The sequence below is a fragment of the Egretta garzetta genome, unplaced genomic scaffold, assembly GCF_000687185.1.
Source record: "Egretta garzetta isolate BGI_Z169 unplaced genomic scaffold, ASM68718v1 scaffold511, whole genome shotgun sequence".
NCBI classification, from domain to species: domain Eukaryota; kingdom Metazoa; phylum Chordata; class Aves; order Pelecaniformes; family Ardeidae; genus Egretta; species Egretta garzetta.
This window is the reverse complement of record NW_009258554.1, coordinates 266,199-287,297: the sequence shown is the minus strand read 5'-3', so window position 1 is coordinate 287,297 and position 21,099 is coordinate 266,199. Positions and strand designations below refer to the sequence as shown.

Here is a 21,099-nt window from a genome sequence, read left to right as displayed (position 1 = left end):
CTTCTGGGTAGGCCTTCCCGCTCTTAGGGAAGGCTGAGAGACATAGGTGCGTGGCCCAGGGGTGTTGTGTGAAAGGGCTGAGCAGGTGAGCTTGTGCTGTTCGGAGAGAAGAGTCCTGGAAGTTACCACCTCTGAGATCTTAAGACTGTGCTTGGCTGAAAGCTCTGCTAATGTAAGATGTTATCCCGAGCACCTTGCACTGTTCTGCTGTGCTGGGTTCTTTTTATGCTGGGTCCAGGTCTGCTGCCTGTATCCTCCATGGTGTCCCAGAGGTTTTGGTAGATTTCTGTGCGCTAGAGCTATGGTAATTGCAGTCTAAACAAATCTTTGGGAGCAAGTGATATCCTGGGGCATCTGGGAGACAAGAAACTTTCCCTCACTGGAAATGCAGGAGCTGTGCATATTCATCTTTTTGGGAGAAGGAAATTGGTAGCTCTCCCAGCCCATACAAGGGGTGTGTGCTCTGTTTTCTTACCGTTCCGAGAGCATATGATGGTTGGCATAACCATTTGTACTTGTGGTTCCTTTCTGTGTGAGCACTTGGTGTTTATTTTCTTCCTGCAGGTAACTAGCCAAGAGTGTGTGGTGGCCTCTGTATAAAGCAGCTCTTGAGTCAGTGCTGGGATTTGTGTAGGCTGTTCCTTTGCCACAGGAAAGGTGAGTAGGATTACTTACATGTGTTGCTCTAAGACTTTCTAGCTTTAATGCTTCTGTAAGTGCACCGATGACTGCCAGTCCTTTCTAAATTTGTTTGAGGATGCCTAATCTTTTATACAACTGAACTGGAGTTTATGGTCCCCAGATGATCTTGGGTCTTTGTATGAATTTTTTTTGTTATATTAATTGCATTTTTTATTGGGTTTTGGCCAAAACTACTCAATTAAGAACATGTGCAAACAGGTGCATCTCCTCTGTTGTTGGGTCTTGTTTTTTTTCTATTGGCTCTTAATTTGGCTTTATAAATTGTATTATCTACAGGAATGGAGTACATCATTAAACTGAACAATGAGGTATCTGCAGAGATAGAGCTTTTTATGCATTTGTGTTTTGTGTAGTAGTTCATGCTGTGAGCACACTGCAATTTTTAATTGTATCTGTGGGATGTTGGAGGAAGATCACTTTGGCTTTAGTTGGAAGTGCTAGCTGATACTCTTTTTTTGTTATAAACCTGGTATTATAAAGGGCGTAGTTTAGTATTGTATTTGATGTGATGAATCCTAATGATCTCTTTAATGTGTAACTGATTACTATGAGTGGAAAAATGTAACATGCAAGGGACTTTGAGATGCTCCTTGTCATACCCAAAATTTAGGCCTCCTTTGCATGAAATCACAGAAGTCTTTCCCTTGAAGAAAACACAACTGTCTTGTGTCAGACAATACCTCCTGATATTCTGTACCAGTAGTCAGAAGTTAGAGCTGGGAGTGTCCTTGTGTGATGTAGGCTCTGTCTTCTGTGGGAGTAAAGGAGAAGTAAGCTGCTGTTACAGTCAAGATCAAATTACTGAGGCTGTTAATGAATTCAACTTTCCTATACACTTTTTGAAAGTCTGGTAAAAATGAATGCTTATGGTGTGCTGAGTGCTTCCCAAAACCCAGAGTGCATGGGCTTAACCCATCCTACTGACTTAATTCAGGGTCACAGTGGGCCTGAATTTGAGTCACTTAAGAGGCTTGGAGTGTGCTTGAAGCAGCTCCAACTGATTTGAGATTATGTGACCTCCCATAAGCACGTCTCTTACGGAAACCTAGTCCAAAGTTGGGTGTGCAGAAACCAGACCTCAGTCTCCTACTGTCCATGGTTTTGAGAGCACTTAGTGTTCATTTTAGTATACAGTCCTCCCAGTGCAGAAAGTTGTGGTTTTATTTTTTTTTTTTCCCCCTGCTCCATCCATTGCTATCTCCTCTGTGACATCTTGGGTCAGAATGGTCATTTGGGGCTTTCAGAGTTGCAGTGCTGTGTTAGATGGACCTTTCAGGCATCACATGATCTGCTAGAAGATCCTTGGCCACATAGCAAAAGCTTGGGTTGAGTGGTCAAAATCCATCTCCTGTTGAAGACAATCTGGAGGTGGTGTTGCTTAGTCAACAGGTGCAGAGAAAGGTGCTGTTTGACCTTATGAACAGAACACTGTCTGTTATTTAACGAGGACAGAAAATACGCAATTTGTGCCCACTGCAAAAGTAAAAACACCAATCCTGGTGCCTGGGAACCTGGCATTGTAATTCATAGACACAAGAGCAAAAAAATATACTTGAAAATCAGGAAGGGGATGGAATAATCTGTGAGATCACATCTGGATTCAGTGAAATGAAGACTTGCTAGTTGTGTGTTGCACCCCAGAGTAGCTGTGTTGTGGCACTTGAGTGTGGAAGAATGATGGAGGAGCTGGCCTGGGGAAAAATCAAGCAGAGACTGGCATAATTAGCAGGACAGGATGGGGAAATGAGGAAACAACTTATGCAGAGCGTGATTATGGTGACATCTCCTTTGAGGAAAGCTAGTAAGGTTCTGTGTATTGTATGTAGTTCCAACTCTGTGGTCCTCATGTCCAATTGCTCTGGCTGAGGATCGTGGTGGTTATTTGTGTCTGAATCCTCTTGGAGCCAGTGTGGGTCTGGGCAGCTCTTAAGAGCTTGGGCTCTGTCTCACCTAAGTTCACCAGTGAGAGTGAGATCTGCTTCTCTGGTTGGGAGCCTCTGATGTTGAGTGAGGTGCACTGTAAGCACTTGAGGGAAATCTGTAGGCAGGAACATCTTATACAAATCTGCTACTAATCAATTGGCTAAGTGGGCTAGTTGCAACAAGCTGGGTAGAGGATGGAGCTTTTCCTCCCACATGAGGGTGGGAAGGAATTCAAAGCCAGGAGACCTCAAGGATAAAAACATACTCAGCAGGCACTTGTTTCTTTGGGTTTTTTTTTTTTGATTCTGATAGTTGTCTACTCTTTGCTGCCATATTACTACTTGTAATGTATTATCTGTGAGATGTTTGATGTATCTGTCTCATTATCTCTGTCCAGATGCATCATTATTAGATGCCAGACAGTTGCCATCTGTGTGAAGCTGCAATCAAAATGGCGAAGTACAGGCTTGTTCTCTTAAGACATGGGGAAGGAGCCTGGAACAAGGAGAATCGCTTCTGCAGCTGGGTGGACCAGAAGCTGAGCAGTGATGGGATAAAGGAAGCTCAGAACTGTGGCAAACACCTTAAAGCATTGGGCTTTGAGTTTGACCTCGTCTTCACCTCTGTACTCAGCCGCTCCATCCAGACTGCTTGGCTTATCCTGGAAGAGATGGGCCAAGAATGGGTCCCCATTCAGAGTTCCTGGCGACTGAATGAACGTCACTATGGTGCACTGATTGGTCTCAACAGAGCAGAGATGGCTCTGAATCATGGAGAGGAGCAAGTGAAAATATGGAGAAGAAGCTATGATGTTACCCCACCTCCCATAACCGAATCTCATCCTTACTATGAAGAGATATACAATGATCGCCGGTATAAATGCAGTGATGTCTCTCAGGATAATCTCCCAAAGGCTGAAAGTCTAAAAGATGTGCTTGATAGACTCCTTCCATATTGGAATGAAAAGATAGTGCCAGAATTAAAAAGTGGCAAAATGATCCTTATATCTGCTCATGGCAACAGCAGCAGGGCATTGCTGAAGCATGTGGAAGGTAAGGGTCTTCCTTCTAGCCTTCCCTTCTTCCCCTTATTCAACTGCTTAGAGCTTTACACCTTGTTCTGCCCAGGTAAGTAATATACACTACAATGTAATGCTTAAAGTCTGTGGTCTCCAAGGAGAAAGTAAAAAAGTTGGCCTACTGCAACAGGAATCAAACTGGGGAATGTGGAAGGGGGAGAGAATTGGTTAGGTTAATGTAGTTAAGAGCCAGATGCTTTCCCCTTGTTTCTTGCTGCTCATTTTAAACTACTGTATTCAAACTAACTTTGCAGTTGGTCTAGACACAAACTTTTCAGGGTCTAACTATTTTTGGATTTATTCAGCTGCTTTGTCAGAATGGTTGAAGTCATAATCTGGTCATTAAACAAGTATTGCTATAACACAGCAGAAAAAAGTGCTTGTCTTGGGTTGTGGAAAACGTTCTTGACTGTTACTGTGGTGGGGTCACTTTTGAGGCTTCATTCCTGATAATTCTTTACTTAAAAAAAGCTGCTGTGACAGGGAGTTCTGCAGAGAGTAGGTACTTGCTAAAGCTTATGCAAATACTGTATTATTTCCCAGTACAGAAAATGCGTACCAACAAACAGCTAAGTTGGTAGCTTAGCATAAGGTTGCTTATTTATTTGGGACTTGAAGGATCTCATTTATCTTTAAGTCATTGCTTGATTTCCACCCCCACCCCCCGCATCTTCTTTAACCATGGTTTCTAGTATAGGTCGTCCTAAACTGAAATATAGACTGTATTTTCTTTGTGGATAAGTATAATTTAGTGATTATACATGTATGAATGCAGCCTGCTAGAGGTGTAGTGGCAAGTATGCGCAGACTGGATTGTGTCCATTCAGTTTTTTAGTTATAAAACCCTCTCATGTATGCCTCTACAGCTCTGACTCTGCTGAGCACTCTTTGCATTCAGGCATGCTGGAACAGTCAGGACAGCTGATGTTTCAGCTGGAGTTAGAAGCCCAGGGAATAAGCATGTGCGAGTGGCTTCTGGAACTACAGAGGCTGTGAATTCTGGGGTACAGATCACTGCTTGGATGAAGGAGGAAGGCTGGTTCAGCCAGTTCCACTGATGTGGTCAGCATGGTGGTTGCACTATGTGAAATGAAGAATTACAAAGGAAGAAGGGGCAGGGGGATCTGCAACCATGGTGTCTCCTCCCCTCAAGAAAGTTCCATGAAACTATGCTGGCCAAGCCCTCTGGGGGTGAGATGCTGCAAGCTGACCACAGCTTCAGCAGAAACCCTGGGCCACTTTCTGTGCCGGCATGCACCAAGGCTAGAGCTGACAGCATCAGTGACTGGTAAAGGTTACTTTAAAGTTAGCATGGCTGGATTCCTTGCTGCATTGAGATCAGAGAGAACAGTGTATGTTAGAGCAGCTGCAAAGCTGTTCTGTGGGACAGTCTGTTAGATATAACTCTTCAAGGGCTGTCTACACTCAACCAAAGTAGAATAGAGCCGTGTCTCTTGTCTGTCCTACACTATACCTTGTCCTTCCCAGCATGTGGAGGGAAATGTGAAGAATCCTTGGCAGAGGGTCTAGTTCTGTTGACTGAGGACTGTCCATCAGCTACCCCAGCTCACACAGGGCAATTGCCAGATATGTACTGGCTCTTCTGCCCTTTATGCAGTGCAGATTGGATTGCTGCAGACCTGGCCTGAATGGTGGCATGAACAGAGCTTTAAGACACCTGATATTGCAACCAGCTTTTTTTTTTTTCCAAAGCTCCACCCTATACGTAGTTGGATCTAAGAGGTTCCTTGTCTACATTGCTGACTGTCTCTCCCTTTCTCTTCTGAAAGGTATTGAGTTGTGAGCTGCTCTGGAGCCTTGCTGGAGTTGGATCTGATTCAACATTGCTTAAAGTTTGTCAGTCTGCTGTATTTATAGTACCCACTGTGAGGTGGGCTTTGTTTTTGTGGACTTTTTTTTTTTTGGACAAGCTTGGTGTCCGGCACTTGAGTGGAAGTTTCTAATCCCTTCTGCCTTAGCTGGAGCCATGTTTTTTGGCATTTAGAAAATTTGGCTCCAAATGCCTCAAGCAGCAATCCTACATGACTGCTTGGATGCCTTGGTCATAGGGATAACTTAACCCTGGCAGCTGTAGCTTGGAAACTTTAAATGGCAGTAAATATGCATGTTTTAATTCAGTTTGATCTGATGAAACAATTCTAATTGTTTCAGTGTGAAATTTAATGTCTTTTCTGAAAGACTTCAGAGTATCCTTGAAGTTACTATTTCAAGGAGGTATTTTTTTGAAGTGTGTCTGCAGTTCTCTGAATCTGTTTTTTTTTTTTCTTGTTATAAGTAATTGGTAAAGAGCTTGAAATGTGGATCTGCTTTCTACTTGCATACAAAAATCATCAGAGCAACAGAATGTCAGGCTAACAAGGCTTTAATTACGGGTTTGGATTTCTTGTTTTCTCAGTGCTCAGAGTGGACCTCATTAAGGTATATGAAATGTCTGTAGGATCTGTCATGGTCTGCATGTGAGGACTTAAAAGTGAAATCCCAGTAGTCTTTCTGAAAACTGTATTTAATACAAACCAGACCATACTCTTGTATGTGCTTGGAGATCAGAAACAGCAGCTTCTCAGAGCTTGCTCTTCTGTCCTGGGGGACTGAGTGACATCTCTCCCAGAGGGTGCTGATGAAGATCTGAGTCCTGTGAGCTGTTGGTGTCCAGTAGGGATGCTGGGCTGTGTTCCTTCTAGGTATTCCCTATGAATTTGATAAATGCCACCAAGGACAAGCATGACTGTGCAATCCTGTCAAAGATACGATGTTGGCATCAAATTTTTAAGTCTTTAACTGAGCTTATTCAGCCCTTTCAGCCAGGGATGGAAACCTTTTGCCAGAGTTCTGTTCAAGGGCAATATGTATCCTGGTAGGCTCCAGAATTGCATGCTCAGAGAACTTTATTTGTTACAGTGTTGCCTTGAGCTCCTGGTGGTGGTAGACTTCTGGGACTTTCTCCTCTAATGTGATAGTTGGTAGCTAGTGCTAGTGGTAGCAAATCTCATGCCTCCTTCAGCCTGTGTAATCTTGGACTGCTTGAGGAGTTTAAGACAGGCTGGATTCCTCCACTGCATGGGGAATGTGGTAGATTGATGGTTTGCTCTCCTTCACGGTCTCATATTGGGATGGCCTCAGTAATGACCCCAGTCAAAGTTAGACTGTGACCAGGAGCTGTTTATGTAATGACATTGCATTGGGTCTGGCTGAGGTAGAGTTAATTTTCCCCATAGCAGCCCTCGTATTGCTGTGCTTTGTATTGGTAGCTAGAAAGGTGTGGATAATGCACCAGTGTTTTGGCTACTGCTGAGCAGTGCTTGCACAGCGTCAAAGCTGTTTCTCCAACATTTTCCCCCCCTTCACCCAGTAGGCTGGGGGTGGGCAAGATCTTGGGAGGGGACATAGCCAGGACAACTGACCCAAACTGACTGAAGGGATATTCCATACCATATGACATTGAGTTAGCAATAAAAACCAAGAGAAGGGAGGAGGATGGTGGAGCATTCATTATTATGATGTTTGTCTTCTGGAGCAACTGCTATGCATACTGAAGCCCTACTTCCTGGGAAGTGGCTGGACATCACCTGCTGATGGGAAGCAGGGAAGAAATTTTGTTTTCCTTTGCATCTGGCTTTTGCTTGTGCTTTATTGAAACACCTCTGACTTGACCCATGAGTTTGTTCCATTTTATTCTTCACCGCTGCTGTCCTATTGAGGAAGGGAGTGATAGAGTAGCTTGGTAGGCACCTGGCATCCAGCCAAGGCCAATCCACCACAGTCCTTTCTGGCAACCAATGTGCCACTTTATCACTCCCTTCCTTAGCAGGACCACTCTGCTCTGGCCCCTGGAGCACCTTCTTCCCCTCCTTCATTGACCTTGGTGTCTGCAGAATTGTTTCTCTCACATTCTCACTTTTCTCCTCCAGCTGCTGCTGCATGGCATGTTTTTTTTTTTTTTTTCCCCCTTAATATGTTACCACAGAGTCACTACCACTGTTGCTGATTGGTTTGGCCTTGGCCAGCAGTGGGGTCCATCTTGGAGCCAGCTGGCATTGGCCCTATTGGACACAGGGGAAGCTTTTAGCAGCTTCTCACAGAAGCCACCCCTGTAGCTCCCCATGCTACCAAAGCCTTGCCATGCAAACCCCATACAGACCTAGAAAATCTTAGCAGATGTAAGGGTGAAACAGATGTAGATAATATGCTGCAGCCATGGTTGTAGCCCACCCATCTTTTTCCTTCTTTCCTTAAAATCTGCACAGTGAGCTATGTTATGTAAAGATTAATAGCCAATTCTAACACTGCCCACTTCCTTCCTATACCCTGTTCAAGCTAGGTCCTCTGCTAGCCTGCAGGGAGGGCAGAATCTGGCCCTGAATATTTAATTTATTAGGATAAAGCTCTAGTATTTTCATTAAGTTTGGGAAGGATGCTATGGCCTGATTTGGATCTCAATTACAAAGCACCAGTTCTAGAACAAGCCCATTGTAGCTGAATTTATGCATGTGATCTTGTGTGTTTTGTTGGATGAATCATCTGACCTTGGGTGTAGCTGACATGCAGGGAAGGAGAGGTGTAGCTATTCTCAATAGCTGTTGTGATTCTTGTGTTGCTCTGACCATAAGAACAGAAGTAAGGAACTTGGTAAGACAGGTGAGAGGGAGGGAGAAGCTGAGCCGGCCCCTGTAGAAGTTGGCTGTAGGTGCTCCAAATCAAGCCCAATGGGGTTTGCTTCTGTAGGACTCTTCAAGGTGCAAGTATTTCAAAGTGCTTCATGGGCTACCAGGTAAAGGTGAATTCACAGAATGGCAAGGGTTGGAAGGGACCTCGGGAGATCATCTAGTCCAACCCTCCTGCTAAAGCAGGTTCACCTAGAGCATGTTACACAGGACTTTGTCCAGGCAGGCTTGGAATATCTCCAGAGAAGGAGACTCCATGACCCCCCTGGGCAGCCTGTTCCAGTGCTCTGTCACCCTCAAAGTAAAGAAATTTTTCCTCATATTCAACTGAAACCTCTTATGTTTCAGTTTGTGCCCATTGTCCCTTGTCCTGTTGCTGAGCACCGCTGCAAAGAGTCTGGCTCCATCCTCATGACATCCACCTTTAAGATATTTGTATGTGTTGATGAGGTCTCATCTCAGTCTTCTCTTCTTCAGGCTGAACAAGCCCAACTCTCTCAGCCTTTCCTTGTAGGGGAGATGCTCCAGTCCCTTTATCATCCTAGTTGCTCTCCTCTGAACTCTTTCCAGGAGTTCCTCATCTTTCTTGAACAGGGAAGCCCAGAACTGCACACAGTACTCCAGGTGGGGTCTCACCAGGGCAGAGCAGAGGGGGAGGATAACCTCCCTCGACCTGCTGGCCACGCTCCTCTTAATGCACCCCAGGATGCCACTGGCCTTCTTGGCAACAAGGGTGCACTGCTGGCTCATGGTCAGCTTGCACAGAGATACTGCTGGTCTCTGTGTTTGACTGCCCAGTTCAGTTAAATGGAGCGTGAGTGAGTGGGAAAGAATTCTGAATGTGACTTTAAAAGATCTTTTTTGTAACAAGTACTGTACCAAATTCTTCCAGTGTTAGTGTACCTAACTGCTTCCTGCTATACAGCTGCTGTTAAGGAACAACAGCTGCTCATGAGAGAGGACATGGGAGATGTCCCCTTGAGGAATGTAGTTGTCGAGTCAGAATTTTATCTGGTGTCCTAAGGAAGACCTCATGAGTACTTCAGTAATATCTGTGGGTCCTCATGGCTGTAAAGTAGGTAGAACCTTAGTTTTAAACCTTCTTGGGGAAAGACTGTTTCCAGCAGCACAGTACCCTTCAGCAGTGCTGAGATCCGGGCTTCAGTATTATACTGGAGGGAAGAGTGATGCTTCTTCAGTGGTCTTATTTCCCATTGCACCTTGTAGTCAGCAGTTGAGTCCTTGCCCTGATTTCACCCTTCTTTCCTGTGAAGATAGGATGGGGTTGTGGTACAGGCCAGCTCAGATGAAGTGCAAAAAAAGGTCACTTGGCTATAGTTACAGCACATGAAGTAACTGGATAGCAGTTAGCTCGCACTTGCCATGGCTGGAGTGTAAGAATTGATCTCTTTACTGTTCTCCTAGCCTGCTAGGTGGGGAGTGTTCCATGTGCATTTTGTCTGCAGCTGAAGAGCTTGTGTGACAAGCCTGATCAGCATCTTTCTTCCTGAAGAACGGAGATACTGTAGAAATACAGTAACAGTGCTGAAATAAAGCAACAGGACACTGTTTCTTCAGGGTTTTCATCTGACTTCAACTTGCAGTTCCAGCTTTCTGGCTGTGAGGCAACAGTTCCATATGAGGAAAAAGCTTGATGAGAAAGCAGACATGCTTGCTGTGGCTCGTTTATCCTAGAATGCACTCTTTTGCTTTGTAAATCAATACTAGTTGTCATTGGTGTGTCACTTTGTGTTCTATAAAAACAGTAAAATGCATTTCTGAATCCATGTAGCTACAGCTATTTTGCTTATTACATCTTTAGAGGAAACCTTTAAATATCCTGGTTGCTGACCGCATTATGTGGTTTGCTTAAGTTCTTCTGTATGACTTCCATCTGCTTTGTGTATATCTGAATGGTTTAGTCTGGGAGACTGAATTTGAGACATGGGTGGAACACTTCCTAGGGCCGGATTCTCTGTGGATACATGGTGACAAGTATATGTTGTTAAAATCTAATGTGTTTAAGAATCCTTGAAATAAGAGCTCAGGCAGCTGGGCTGCTTGTTTTGCAAACTAAACTCCTCAAATAGTGCTTGTGCCTGGTAAATGGATTCAGTATCTTTCCCATTGATTTCTGTGTGGTTTTAAAATTTTAGATGCTCCTTGAGTGTTTTTCTGTTGGTCTGCAATTCTGCTGCCTGCAAGTGAATTATTTATTTATCCCTTGTATACAGGGGTATATATATATCCCTTGTATACAGCCTCTTCCAAAGGTTTGTCTGTTTCTCTTGTTCCATGCTCTTCCAAACCTTGGGGCTAATCTACAACTGAACTAAGTACTTGGCCTAATCAAAACAAGAATAGGTCACTGCAAAAGTTGCATGCTTGTGTAGTCTCCAAGCAGGGGCATAAACCTATTCTTACTTCATGATTAGTTCTGTTTTTTTTCTGACCTTTTGTCATCCTACTGTTGCTGAGTGGCTTGACTTTGGGTTTTCCTGTTAATATGTTGGCTCTGCTTTTCTACTTAATGTGAAAATTGCAAGTAAATTTGTACCCATATGTTCTGAGAACCATCTGTTTTGTCAGCTGCTCAAGAGGATGTTTTCATTGTGCACCTTGGTCTAGTTTGTATTGTGTCATTGTTTTAGAAGCTTGATTGTATGCATTTTCTAAGCATGAATTACTTGAAGCTGTCCTGCTTTACAAAGGTAGGCTGCTGCTGTGACCTCTGTGCTCTTAAAAAGGGAAGAAAAAAGAAATACTGACATTCCCAATGATACTACCTAGCTCTAACCTGAAATTTTTGAGGAATAATGTCTTCGCAGTCACTGCTTCTTAATGCAACTATTTAGACTTTGTGTGGAACTTTACTAGGAGGTTTGGTCTCAAAATTCACTTGGATGCTTTGGACACTTGTGTGTTTGATGTAAAAATGACCAGCAATTTCACTGAGATTAGAGCCCCAGAGTATTTTAATTAAGCACAGCTAGGTAAAATAAATTTTCCCCCCTAGGTACATGTTATTGTAGTGAAATGGCAAAACACAGGAAAATGCTCCAAGCTGTATAAGTTGACTTTCTCCCTTTCCTTCTACTCCCTCTCATTTGAAAGTGGAAAGTAATATCATATATCTAGTAATTCTGAGAATAGTACTGTAGGCAAGATGCTATAAACTTGCTTTTGAGAAATCTGATGAGGGCAAATAGTGATCCGTACAATGGAAGAATTAAATACTTATTTTTAAGACAACTCTCTATGCAAAGCTTCTTGCACAAGCTTAAGAGAAACATTAACCTTGGTATCCTGCCTTTTTAAAGAAGCTGTTTGTATTGGTTGCTTAGCAGAGGTGGTTTCATGTTGGGGTAGCACTTGTGGACTCTAATCCTATTTTGTGATGCATGAGTTCGGAAGATATGGGGGAGAACCTATTGTCCTCAATGTCCTGTATTGAAGGAAAGGTATAGTCTCCAGGGTAATCTCTTCCTGGTTATTTCACATCTGTAGGCTGAAAAATGAAGAATTTTAGGAATCTTAATGGGAATTCCCTCTTTTGGCTGTTCCTAAAGCACCAACGAAATTGCGGTCTAGCTGGGAATTGACCCTTGAGTAGCTGGTGCTGTTGATGGAGGCTGGAACATGTACTTAACCGTTTTAAGACTAGATAATCTCAGAAATAAGGCTGAGCTAGACAGACAATTAGGAAGCTGTTTACTAGGTATAACTCTGTTTTCTCTTTGGCAGGCATCTCCGATGAAGATATCATCAATGTTACTCTCCCCACTGGTGTGCCCATACTTCTTGAACTTGATGAGAATCTGCACCCTCTGGGCCCTCACCAGTTTCTGGGTGATCAAGAGGCTATCCAAGCTGCCATCAAAAAAGTGGAAGATCAAGGGAAAGTAAAATCTGCTGAGAAGTAAAATCCCACTAACACAGCTGTTTTTAAAGTGTGATAATAAGCGATGATTTATGTATGACTGCTAGGTTGCACTGTGTAAAAGTCTCAGTTTCAAGCACTAAATAATTGGAAGGGACAGTTGTTGAGTCTCAGGTTGGTAGATTAACCCTTTGCCTTTCAAAAACTGGAATTCAAATCTCAGCATGAGGTTGTGAATACTGAAAAAAGAAATCAAGAGATCATTCAGGTAATGGAAACTTGTAGGGCAGTCTGCCCCAGATCTAGGACTGAGGGTGGCCCAGTCAGAAATAAAGGGATATGTTATTGATGTCTACCAATAATCAGTCCTGATCTGTTAAGGGTAAATGCACCAGCTTACTGGACTAATTAAGTCCAGGTTGTTACAGGCACTAAAACTTTCTTACTGATAAAATGGCACCAGGTAACAGTGTTAGCCAGTATCATTCTTTGGCGTCAGTGGCCATGACTATTTGTTCTGGATGGAGTTCCCTAGATCTTTCAGCTGCATAACTCCTTGCCTTTGTTATTTTGAGTCTTCCAAGGCTAGTTCATGGTCCAGAGGAGAATTTTGTAGATATGTTCAGACTGTTATAGTTACATAGTTGTCTTTTGCTACACTATAGTCCAGTTTTTAAAGAATCCCTTTTCCTCTACCATTTCCTTAAAGCCTAGCATGACCAAGTTTTGCTGGCTTGCAATAATAGGATTTAACTCAGACTTTAGTCCACAAGCTAAGCACAAAGGTTTCCTGCTCAATGTTTAAATTATCACTTAGCTCTTAGTGAGTGATGTGAATAGCTTTGAAACACTTAAGTAACATGTACTAGAGGTTTGATCATCTCTTAGTCAAGTTGTTAGAATAATTTACCTCAGTAAAACTGGATATAGGAAAATTCGCCCTCCAAGCTTTCCTGAGTTGCAAAGATCTCATGATAAATATGTTCCCCAGTAATGTTACTGTGCCATTCTCTGTATCAGTTTTTCTGGGGGGCTGGAAGAGATGCATAAGGCAAGCAAGGTGTGTTGGTGGGTGTAGCTCATTCAGCCATCACGCTGGTAGGGAAGGATATTCTGCCATGCCGCCTTGCTGTTGTGTTTGGCACTAAATTTAAACAGTTCACACTGATTTGGTATAGTGTAGCAAGTGTGGCAGTTTGTTTTCTTCATATACACAAGCATCAGGGTAATTTGCCTTTTGAAGACTTGCTCTAGTCTTACTTGCAACTATGAAACTTACATAAATTTAAATCTGATGCAGTGTCTCAACACCTAAGCATCTGGATGCTGACCTCAGTTACCAACATGGGTGGCACTTCTGTATGTACTGTTTGAGCTGAATGCATGCTCAGCAGGGCCCAGCTACAAATCTCTTGAGAAGTTGATGAGAATTCCCTTGGGTATGATGATAGTATAAACTTCTTAAATCCTAGATTATCTGCTTCTTTGCAGTGAGCAGCTCTGCAGCTAATTTCATAAGTGTGAGGATGTTTTCCTTTGAGGAGAGCAGTGTGACAGTGTGGTGTGCCTCTAACAGTCTCCCTGCTATGTGGAGGTAGATTCCCCAGGTCTGATGCTGGTTTGCATTTGTGTAGTACCTACTCCATAAAAGACTTCTTGCTAGATGGTGGTTGCTCTTGCTTGAATGATGCTTGGGCTTCTCTTTGGTTTTGTTTTTGTAGCCCTTGCAGTAGGAACAAAGTTACATGTTTCTTTTAAACATAAAGTTGGTGGGCTTCCTCTTGCTTTGTACAGATAAGGATATTTCAGTGTTTTTTTTCTCTGAAATACTACTAGCAGTTTCCCTGCTACTCTGTTTAACACTGATTTATTCCTTCTGGTTTTTAGTTTTCTGTGCATAGAGTAACTCTGAATCTTAGTTGATACTTTACAAGTCAGTCTTATGGAATTAGACTGTTGATCAGCAAATGTTTACCTGTCAGTGCACTGAGGAGGGCCACTGCACTCAAGTGGTTAGATTCTTCCCCAAACATACAATAATGTGTGAAGTTCAGTATCAAGTACAAATTACTGTAGACTTATTAACAAAGCAAGCAGAGCCACCAGTCAGTGGGAACTGCATGTGTTCAGATGTATGGGCTTACAGGCCTTGGCTACAGTGTCCAATTCCCTTTGGTATTGTGGTATTGTAATGTAGAACTTCTTCAGGACTTGATACAGCTGGAATATACTTGGAAACAAACCCAGCTGAACTGCAAGATATGCTCTCTCCTCCCCTTCTCTTAAAGAATTCATGATCTCTTCTGGGGATGGAGTGGGGAAAGAAAAGGTGGATGAGTGAATGTAGAGAGCATTAATATTTTTTTTTTTCTGGCAGCTGAATGGAAGAAATTGACTGAAAACAGCCTTTCAAAATCATGGACAGTAAGAAAAGAACAGCAGTGTGGTGTTTTCCGGTGGTACTGTTTCTACAGTGCTGCTTGAGACATGAATAGTGCCAGTGCCCTGGCAAGTTTGGCTTTATTTGCTTTGGTTGTGACTCCAAAGTGATGACAGGATTTTATGTGTACATCTGGCAGCAATACTACCTCGTAAAAGTATCAAATGGAACCAACTGGGGATTTCATTGTGCTTTTTTAAGATGACTTTAACACCTTGCAATGCTTGCTTCTGAAGAGCCTTCTCATTAAATTCCTGATTCATAAAACGTATTGAAGAACAGAAACAGAGTTCCATCAGTAGTGGCATAGGATGCCTGATCTTCAGTCACTTCTGCGTTAGAGGGAGAAATGAGAATCTTGCTGGTGGCTTTAGAAATCAGTGGTTGGAAAACATTTTCATGTTTGATTTGACTATGCCTTAAAGTCCTATAAGGTAACTGGTGTTTCTACAGCTGACATCACGGATGTGGTTGATTTGGTTTGTTTATGCATTTTTAACTTGTGGTTCAGTAGCAGTAATAACTCTAGAATCCTCTTGAAAATCTTTGTAAATATGGTGGGCTGGCAGGTTCTTTGTAACTCAATAAATTCACCTGAAATAGAATGTAACTTGGCTTCAGTCTTTCTTCCTTCTACTCACTTCCCCTTTGTCTCATTTCCAGGGCTGCTGGGTAAATAAAACTGACCTTCAGGGTCCCACAACTCATCAAGCAGTTGTTGATCATGTATTGTGCAGTCAGTTGGGTAAAAATAGTATTACAGCAAACACTGCCTTGTCTTTACATGTAAAGAAGTTGGGCTGGAGGGGAACATGTACCTGTTTGAAATGATGGGGACCATTTGCATAGGAACAACAAATTAAACATTTAGTCCAGAACAATGGAGCAAAACAAATGTTCACTGTTTCCAGTGCTTGCTTTTCTTTTTAATCAAAGCATTACTCTTTCATGGTGTGTTTGAAATTATAGCTTCTGGAGACAAAGCCAACCCTTTCACTCTCCAAAGTACTCTGGTGTCAAGCAGAGTTGTGACTTGAATGACTAGTGCAAGGAACTGCAAGCCTGCTGAGGACTGTTTCTTGTTACTGACCTTCACATGGAAGGCCTTGGATAGTGGGATAACGGGCGGCAGTATAAAGGTCCAAAACCAGTTGAACATTCAGGTAGAAATGGGGAAGACACAACTGTATGGCTTAAAACAAAAGCATACTGAAGAAATTGACTTTTTCAAAGTTGGTCTTGTGATTGTGTTGAGAGTGAGTGGGGAATGGAGCAAATCTGAGCCAGTTGTGTGCTGATATTTAATACTTTATAGTTAACGTGGGAGTGCTGCCAGCCACTTCAAAGTTGTATGGGTGGTTTAAGGTGTATTCTGCCCCTCTCCCTCCTTCCCCCAGTCACCTTTTGTACTTTGCTCTGCCTTGGCTAAATTATGCCTTAGTTATACCTGGGATTCTTCCTGGCTCATGTCTGCTGTTCCCTGTGTTGGGAAAAGACCATCTAAAGAGTAGCTTGGTTGAGTCCTCTGTGCCTCTCTGTTTAGAAAAGGTTAGAGTGCAAGGGAGTTTGCTATGGTCACCTTGGTCTGCACAGCCTGAGGAGAGACTGACTGTCTCTACCTAGTCGTGCTTTCAAAATTTACTTTGCTTTTTTGTTTTGTTAGGAAACTTTTTAGTCTACGGTATTGATGGAAAGTGTCTAAGTGCCAGTTGAATGTCAAACCAATCCAGCTCTGCCTCTACAAGTTTGCAGTCACTCTGTGTCAGAGCTGCCAGTTCTCAAAGTTCATAATAAATGGCACTTGGCAATTGCCTTGTCTGTCTTCTGTGCTGGCCACAACCTTTCCTCAGCCTTAAATTCCCATGGGCAGGAAAGAAAGCGGATACGACAGCTCCCCTGCTCGAGAAATGTCAAAGCTATGGTAGGAACAGACTCTAGCGATTCAAATGGAGACTGCAGAAGTGTTTGGAGAGAAGGCACCCCGCTTTGAGAGCTGTGCCAAACAGGTGTTGCTGCCTCTTCCTTGTGTAATGGTGGCCAAAGGTTTTGGAGGTGGGCGAATAGAAAAGGGAACTTTACTTTAGCATCGCACAGAGGGCAGGCTGGCTATGATGGGGCTCTCCTCCTTCTTGCTGCCTTGTTAGTCAGCTCCCAGGCTGCCTTGGGGCTATTCCAGCAGAATTTAGCAGCCATGTTGTGTCCCCACGCTGCAGAAGGAAAGGGGGGAGGGGGAAGAAATTCCCTGTACTTCCTCTTAGCATTATGCTGCCAGAGCAGGGGAGGGCAGCAGATACCAGACTATGGATGTTGTCATGCTGTGAAGTCAAGCTTAGTGAAATAAAGGGGCCTGAAGATGACTTCTGACTGCTGTTTTTTGAAAGGAGGGGATGTTGGACCCACAGTTCAGTTGGAGATGGCAACACAGACGCTGCAATTACTGTCAGGCTGCAGAAAGCAGTTGTGGCCCAGTTGGACCCATGGCATTGGAAGTGCTGTGTCTGCAAGCATATGCTTTGTTAATAGAGTTGTGTTTTTCCTCGTGTCTATTCTAGCTCCCCTCAGCATAGCATGTAAGCTTCAGCCATTTCCCCACCTTCTGTCTGGCACCTGCGTGAAAGACAAGTAATAGTACATATTACCTAGGTAAGAGAAATACTCTCTTTCAGAAAAGCAGTGCGAGCCCAGTGGCAGCAAACACTTAAGTTTTGATTGCTGTTGGCCTCAGAGGAGCCGAGCAGTACCTTGCTGCCATCTTCCAGGTTGCTCATTTCCAGCCATTAGGAACAAGCAGCACAACTGAACATCGTGGAGGGCCCTGATGCTGACAGAGCTATTTAGTGGGAGTCTCTGTATCTTTCAATTAAAGATGCTTTTCCTCCTTGTTCCTGGTGCTAACCTAGCAGAGGTGCTGGAAAGGAGGAATGTGCATTTGCTATTAATCCCATAATCTAATCTGGGGGTGCTTTCCTGAGGAGTCAACTACCTAGTGAATCCTACTTTCCTGACAGGTGCTTGTCAGGCTCTCAGTAACTAACTATAGTGTACTATGATTAAAGCTGAGCTAGTTCTTTGGTTCAGATCTGTGGCTCTCCAGCTGTTCTTAAACTCTGCTGATTGTGCTTTCCAGGATCTGTGCAGAAGGTGGTGGTACCGGCTATGCTTCGAGTGAGCAAGCAGGCATAAAGATCCGTAACTATCCCTAAAGACAAAGCAATTGCTCTTGCACAGATTGCAACTGTAGATGGACTTGCAGAAATGCAAGTGGGCAACAGGTGGAGCAAGTGCATTGTGGTAAGTAGGGAAAAATAGGAAGAATTTTACACTCCTGTGTGCATATAGGGACAGCAAGGTGTAAGCAACCTCTCCTGAAAGGCAGCATGTTTTATCTCTGCCAGTGCTGCCCTGTAGTTTAGCATATGGTGAAGGTGATTTAGTTCTGGTGTGGAATAAATTGCAATCATCATCTAGGTCGTTTGTACAGACTGGCGATTAGTCCTGGTTTTGTCTTGCATCAGCAGCTTCGCTAGACTAGATAAATTCAATAAGAGCAAGATTGGCTGTTTGCAGACAGATCTTCGGTCTTCAAAAAAAAACCCCCCCAAAAGCCTGTGATCTTGGTCAGTGATAGGACATTAATAATGCTGTGTCAGGAAGGGGGGGGGGGAAAGTCAGTGTTATGTGAGAAAAGGAGCTCAGCAATGAACAGATGCCAAATACATCTTAAAAACTAATAAAAATCGGGGGGTGCCTTGGGTTTCAGGGATCTGATTTCAGATATTCTTGTACTAATTTTTCCGAAGGACTGTGTATTATTCTCCCTCCCCTGTAAGAAGTTGTAGAAATTATAAGCATTTTACATGCTTTCAAATCAAGCTTCAAGGTAGGCAAGTCCAGACCCCCCCTTACAAATATCTTGAAAAATGTTGACTCATGTGGCTTAACCAAGCAGAGTGAGTCTGTAGGTGTAGCTGATAAGAAAAAGGCCCCAGCAAAGCAAATTTCCAGTCTCGTACTGCAAGCCCAAATGTTGCTGCCTTCCCTAACATGCTAGTGTGAAAAATGATTGTTTGTGATACAAACCTCATGAGCTTTGTTTTTGCACTTGCTGTATACTTCAGCCCATGCCTGTAAAGGAATGTTTTTAAGTACATGCATGCACACAAATTTCAATTTTATGAAATATTGTGGGAACTGGTATTCAATTTTTGTCAGACAGTAACAAAGAATAAACTTTCACAGGTCTTGTTTTCCCAGATGAAAGCCTTAGGAGACCTACTGAAATGAAAAGTACTTTCTTTCAAATGGGAAATGTTCTGTGTTTCTCTTCCACGTGGTTGGCTCATGTGACTTCTGCAGCCAGCAGCTAGGAATACCTTCCATGAAACGGTAAATCCTTTTCATGGGCTGCTGATAAGAGATTTCTGAAAAGATCTGTGAACTCTTATTTTATCACCTCCTCTCAGTATTGGGGCTAACTGAGGTGTACCTACACAGTGATTGTTGTAATATAGGGTCAAATATTCCTCTTCATTTTAAAATTGCATGCTCTCGCTTACAGGTAAACATTATTTGTTTCTCAGAGTCCCTGCTACATTTCATAATTTTAATTCTTCCTGATGCCAGACTGGGCTTGATCTGATCCTAATCATGCTCTGGTTTATATAGTGGATGAACTACATCTTAATATTAAGTAACGTCTGTTAGCAATATCAGATGCAGTCAGACATATGCAAATAATGGCTACAAATACACATGGTTATTTTTATGCATATATAAATGGATAAATTGGTTTTTATTTTTCTTTAACTTTTCTAGAAAAATGGTAACTATTTTATGTTATCAGTCCTATGCTCTGAACATTCCTGTTCATGTCACAGATGTTAAGTGGGTTTCATGTTGGTATAGAAGTCTGAATTCCCTGTTCTGAAGTGCAGTATGTAAAGTAGGAAGTGAGATCACCACATCAGCACTTCTGATCTATACGCTTGGTTCATTTTGTTCAAGTTTGGAATTTGCCTATAAAACTCTAACATGTTTTGGTGGTGAAGTTTGTATTTTTAGCTGAAAAAAAGTTCAAATATACTATGCATTTGAAGTTGGGCAGAGTTTCTATTTAATAGATCCTAGAATTGAAATTTCAGGCACATCAAGTATCCTCTTATATTCTGATACTTTTGGGAAGGTGAAAAATGTATGATTGTGAGGGTTTGATTTGTTAAAGTTAATTGAAAAATAATTTTGAGGCATCCCTCAGGGCATTAAGTAGAATGTGATTTATCAATGCGATTTTTCTGCAGTGCAGGAATTCTGCATTTTGATTTTTCTTAAGTTATGCACTGGGTAAGCCATGGCTCTAAGTGTAACAAGTTAAATTCTGTAAGCAAACTATTATTCATTAGGAGCACAGGCTAGGAGTTTTGGTACTCCATTCAAAGTTAGGGGTTGTGGATTCAGTTTTGCCATAGACACCTCATCACAGGCAGGTCACTTACTTATCCCATCTGTGAAATGGGGACCTTAGAACTCTGTGGCCTCATATGGCTGTGCCACCTTCATTGGGAGCTGAGATGTTCCAATATACTTCAAGAGGACTTGTTCAATAGAATGTGGAAGTTCCAGCAAAGGGTTTGCTTCAACAGTGTGGCTCATGTTCCAGTGCCTAAATGTGAGTGAAGTTCCTTTTGCAAATCTTTGTCCACTTTTGAGAGCACTTGCCTACAAGTCTTTAGTAATGTCAGGGTTAAGATTTTTTAAAAAAAAAAAGAGCCTGAGAACCTAACAGTTTGAGGCAGAAGTCTCCTGTCATTTCCATGACTAAATAGATGGGCCTTCTGGCATCTCTCTTCTTTACGACGGTTCACAGAGGTGTTGGTAAAACCAAAACTTGGTTAACATTCAGTATAATACAGGGGATTTAGACATATGCCTGAACTGCCAACGTGAACAAGCTTCTCTCTGATTGGAGGAGTATTGTTGCCCTTCTTTTGGCTTTCATTTTTCCTGGTAATGCTCTTGCAGTGGTTATTGTTGATGTGGAAGAAATCTCAGTGATTCCCTACCACTTCTGCAAAGGACAGCCTTGCAGTTGTGTTGAGTTGGTGTTCCTACTTGAGCAGACAGTGTACTAAGCAGTGGTGGTTGTATTGCAAATACGTACTAGGGCAGATTCTCCTAGCTGTGTACCATCTTTGTATTGTCTCCACACATCAAGCTGGGCTATTACTAAAGATGCCTATGAAAAAATAAATATTGGTGGTGTATAAAGAAAATATATTGGGTCTGTATCACCCTGGGAAAAATGTAAATAGTTATTTCTGAAAAGGAAGCATATGACCTTCAATGTCAATGTTTTAATAAAATTATTAACAAGTATAACTAAACAATGTTTAAGATT

At 42.6% G+C, this 21,099-nt stretch overlaps 1 protein-coding gene across 1 annotated transcript in view; it reads left to right on the top strand.

Moving 5' to 3' along the window:
• The window catches only part of BPGM (bisphosphoglycerate mutase), a 35,240-nt gene extending 21,858 nt beyond the window's left edge, over window positions 1-13,382 (top strand). Inside the window, exons 3-5 of the mRNA XM_009647909.2 lie at window positions 565-657; window positions 3,023-3,677; window positions 12,130-13,382. Of these exons, the coding sequence (XP_009646204.2) occupies window positions 3,038-3,677; window positions 12,130-12,308 (819 nt within the window). The 5' untranslated portion in view covers window positions 565-657; window positions 3,023-3,037 and the 3' untranslated portion in view covers window positions 12,309-13,382. The remainder of the gene's footprint in view (window positions 1-564; window positions 658-3,022; window positions 3,678-12,129) is intronic.
• The last annotated feature ends 7,717 nt before the right edge of the window (window positions 13,383-21,099 follow it).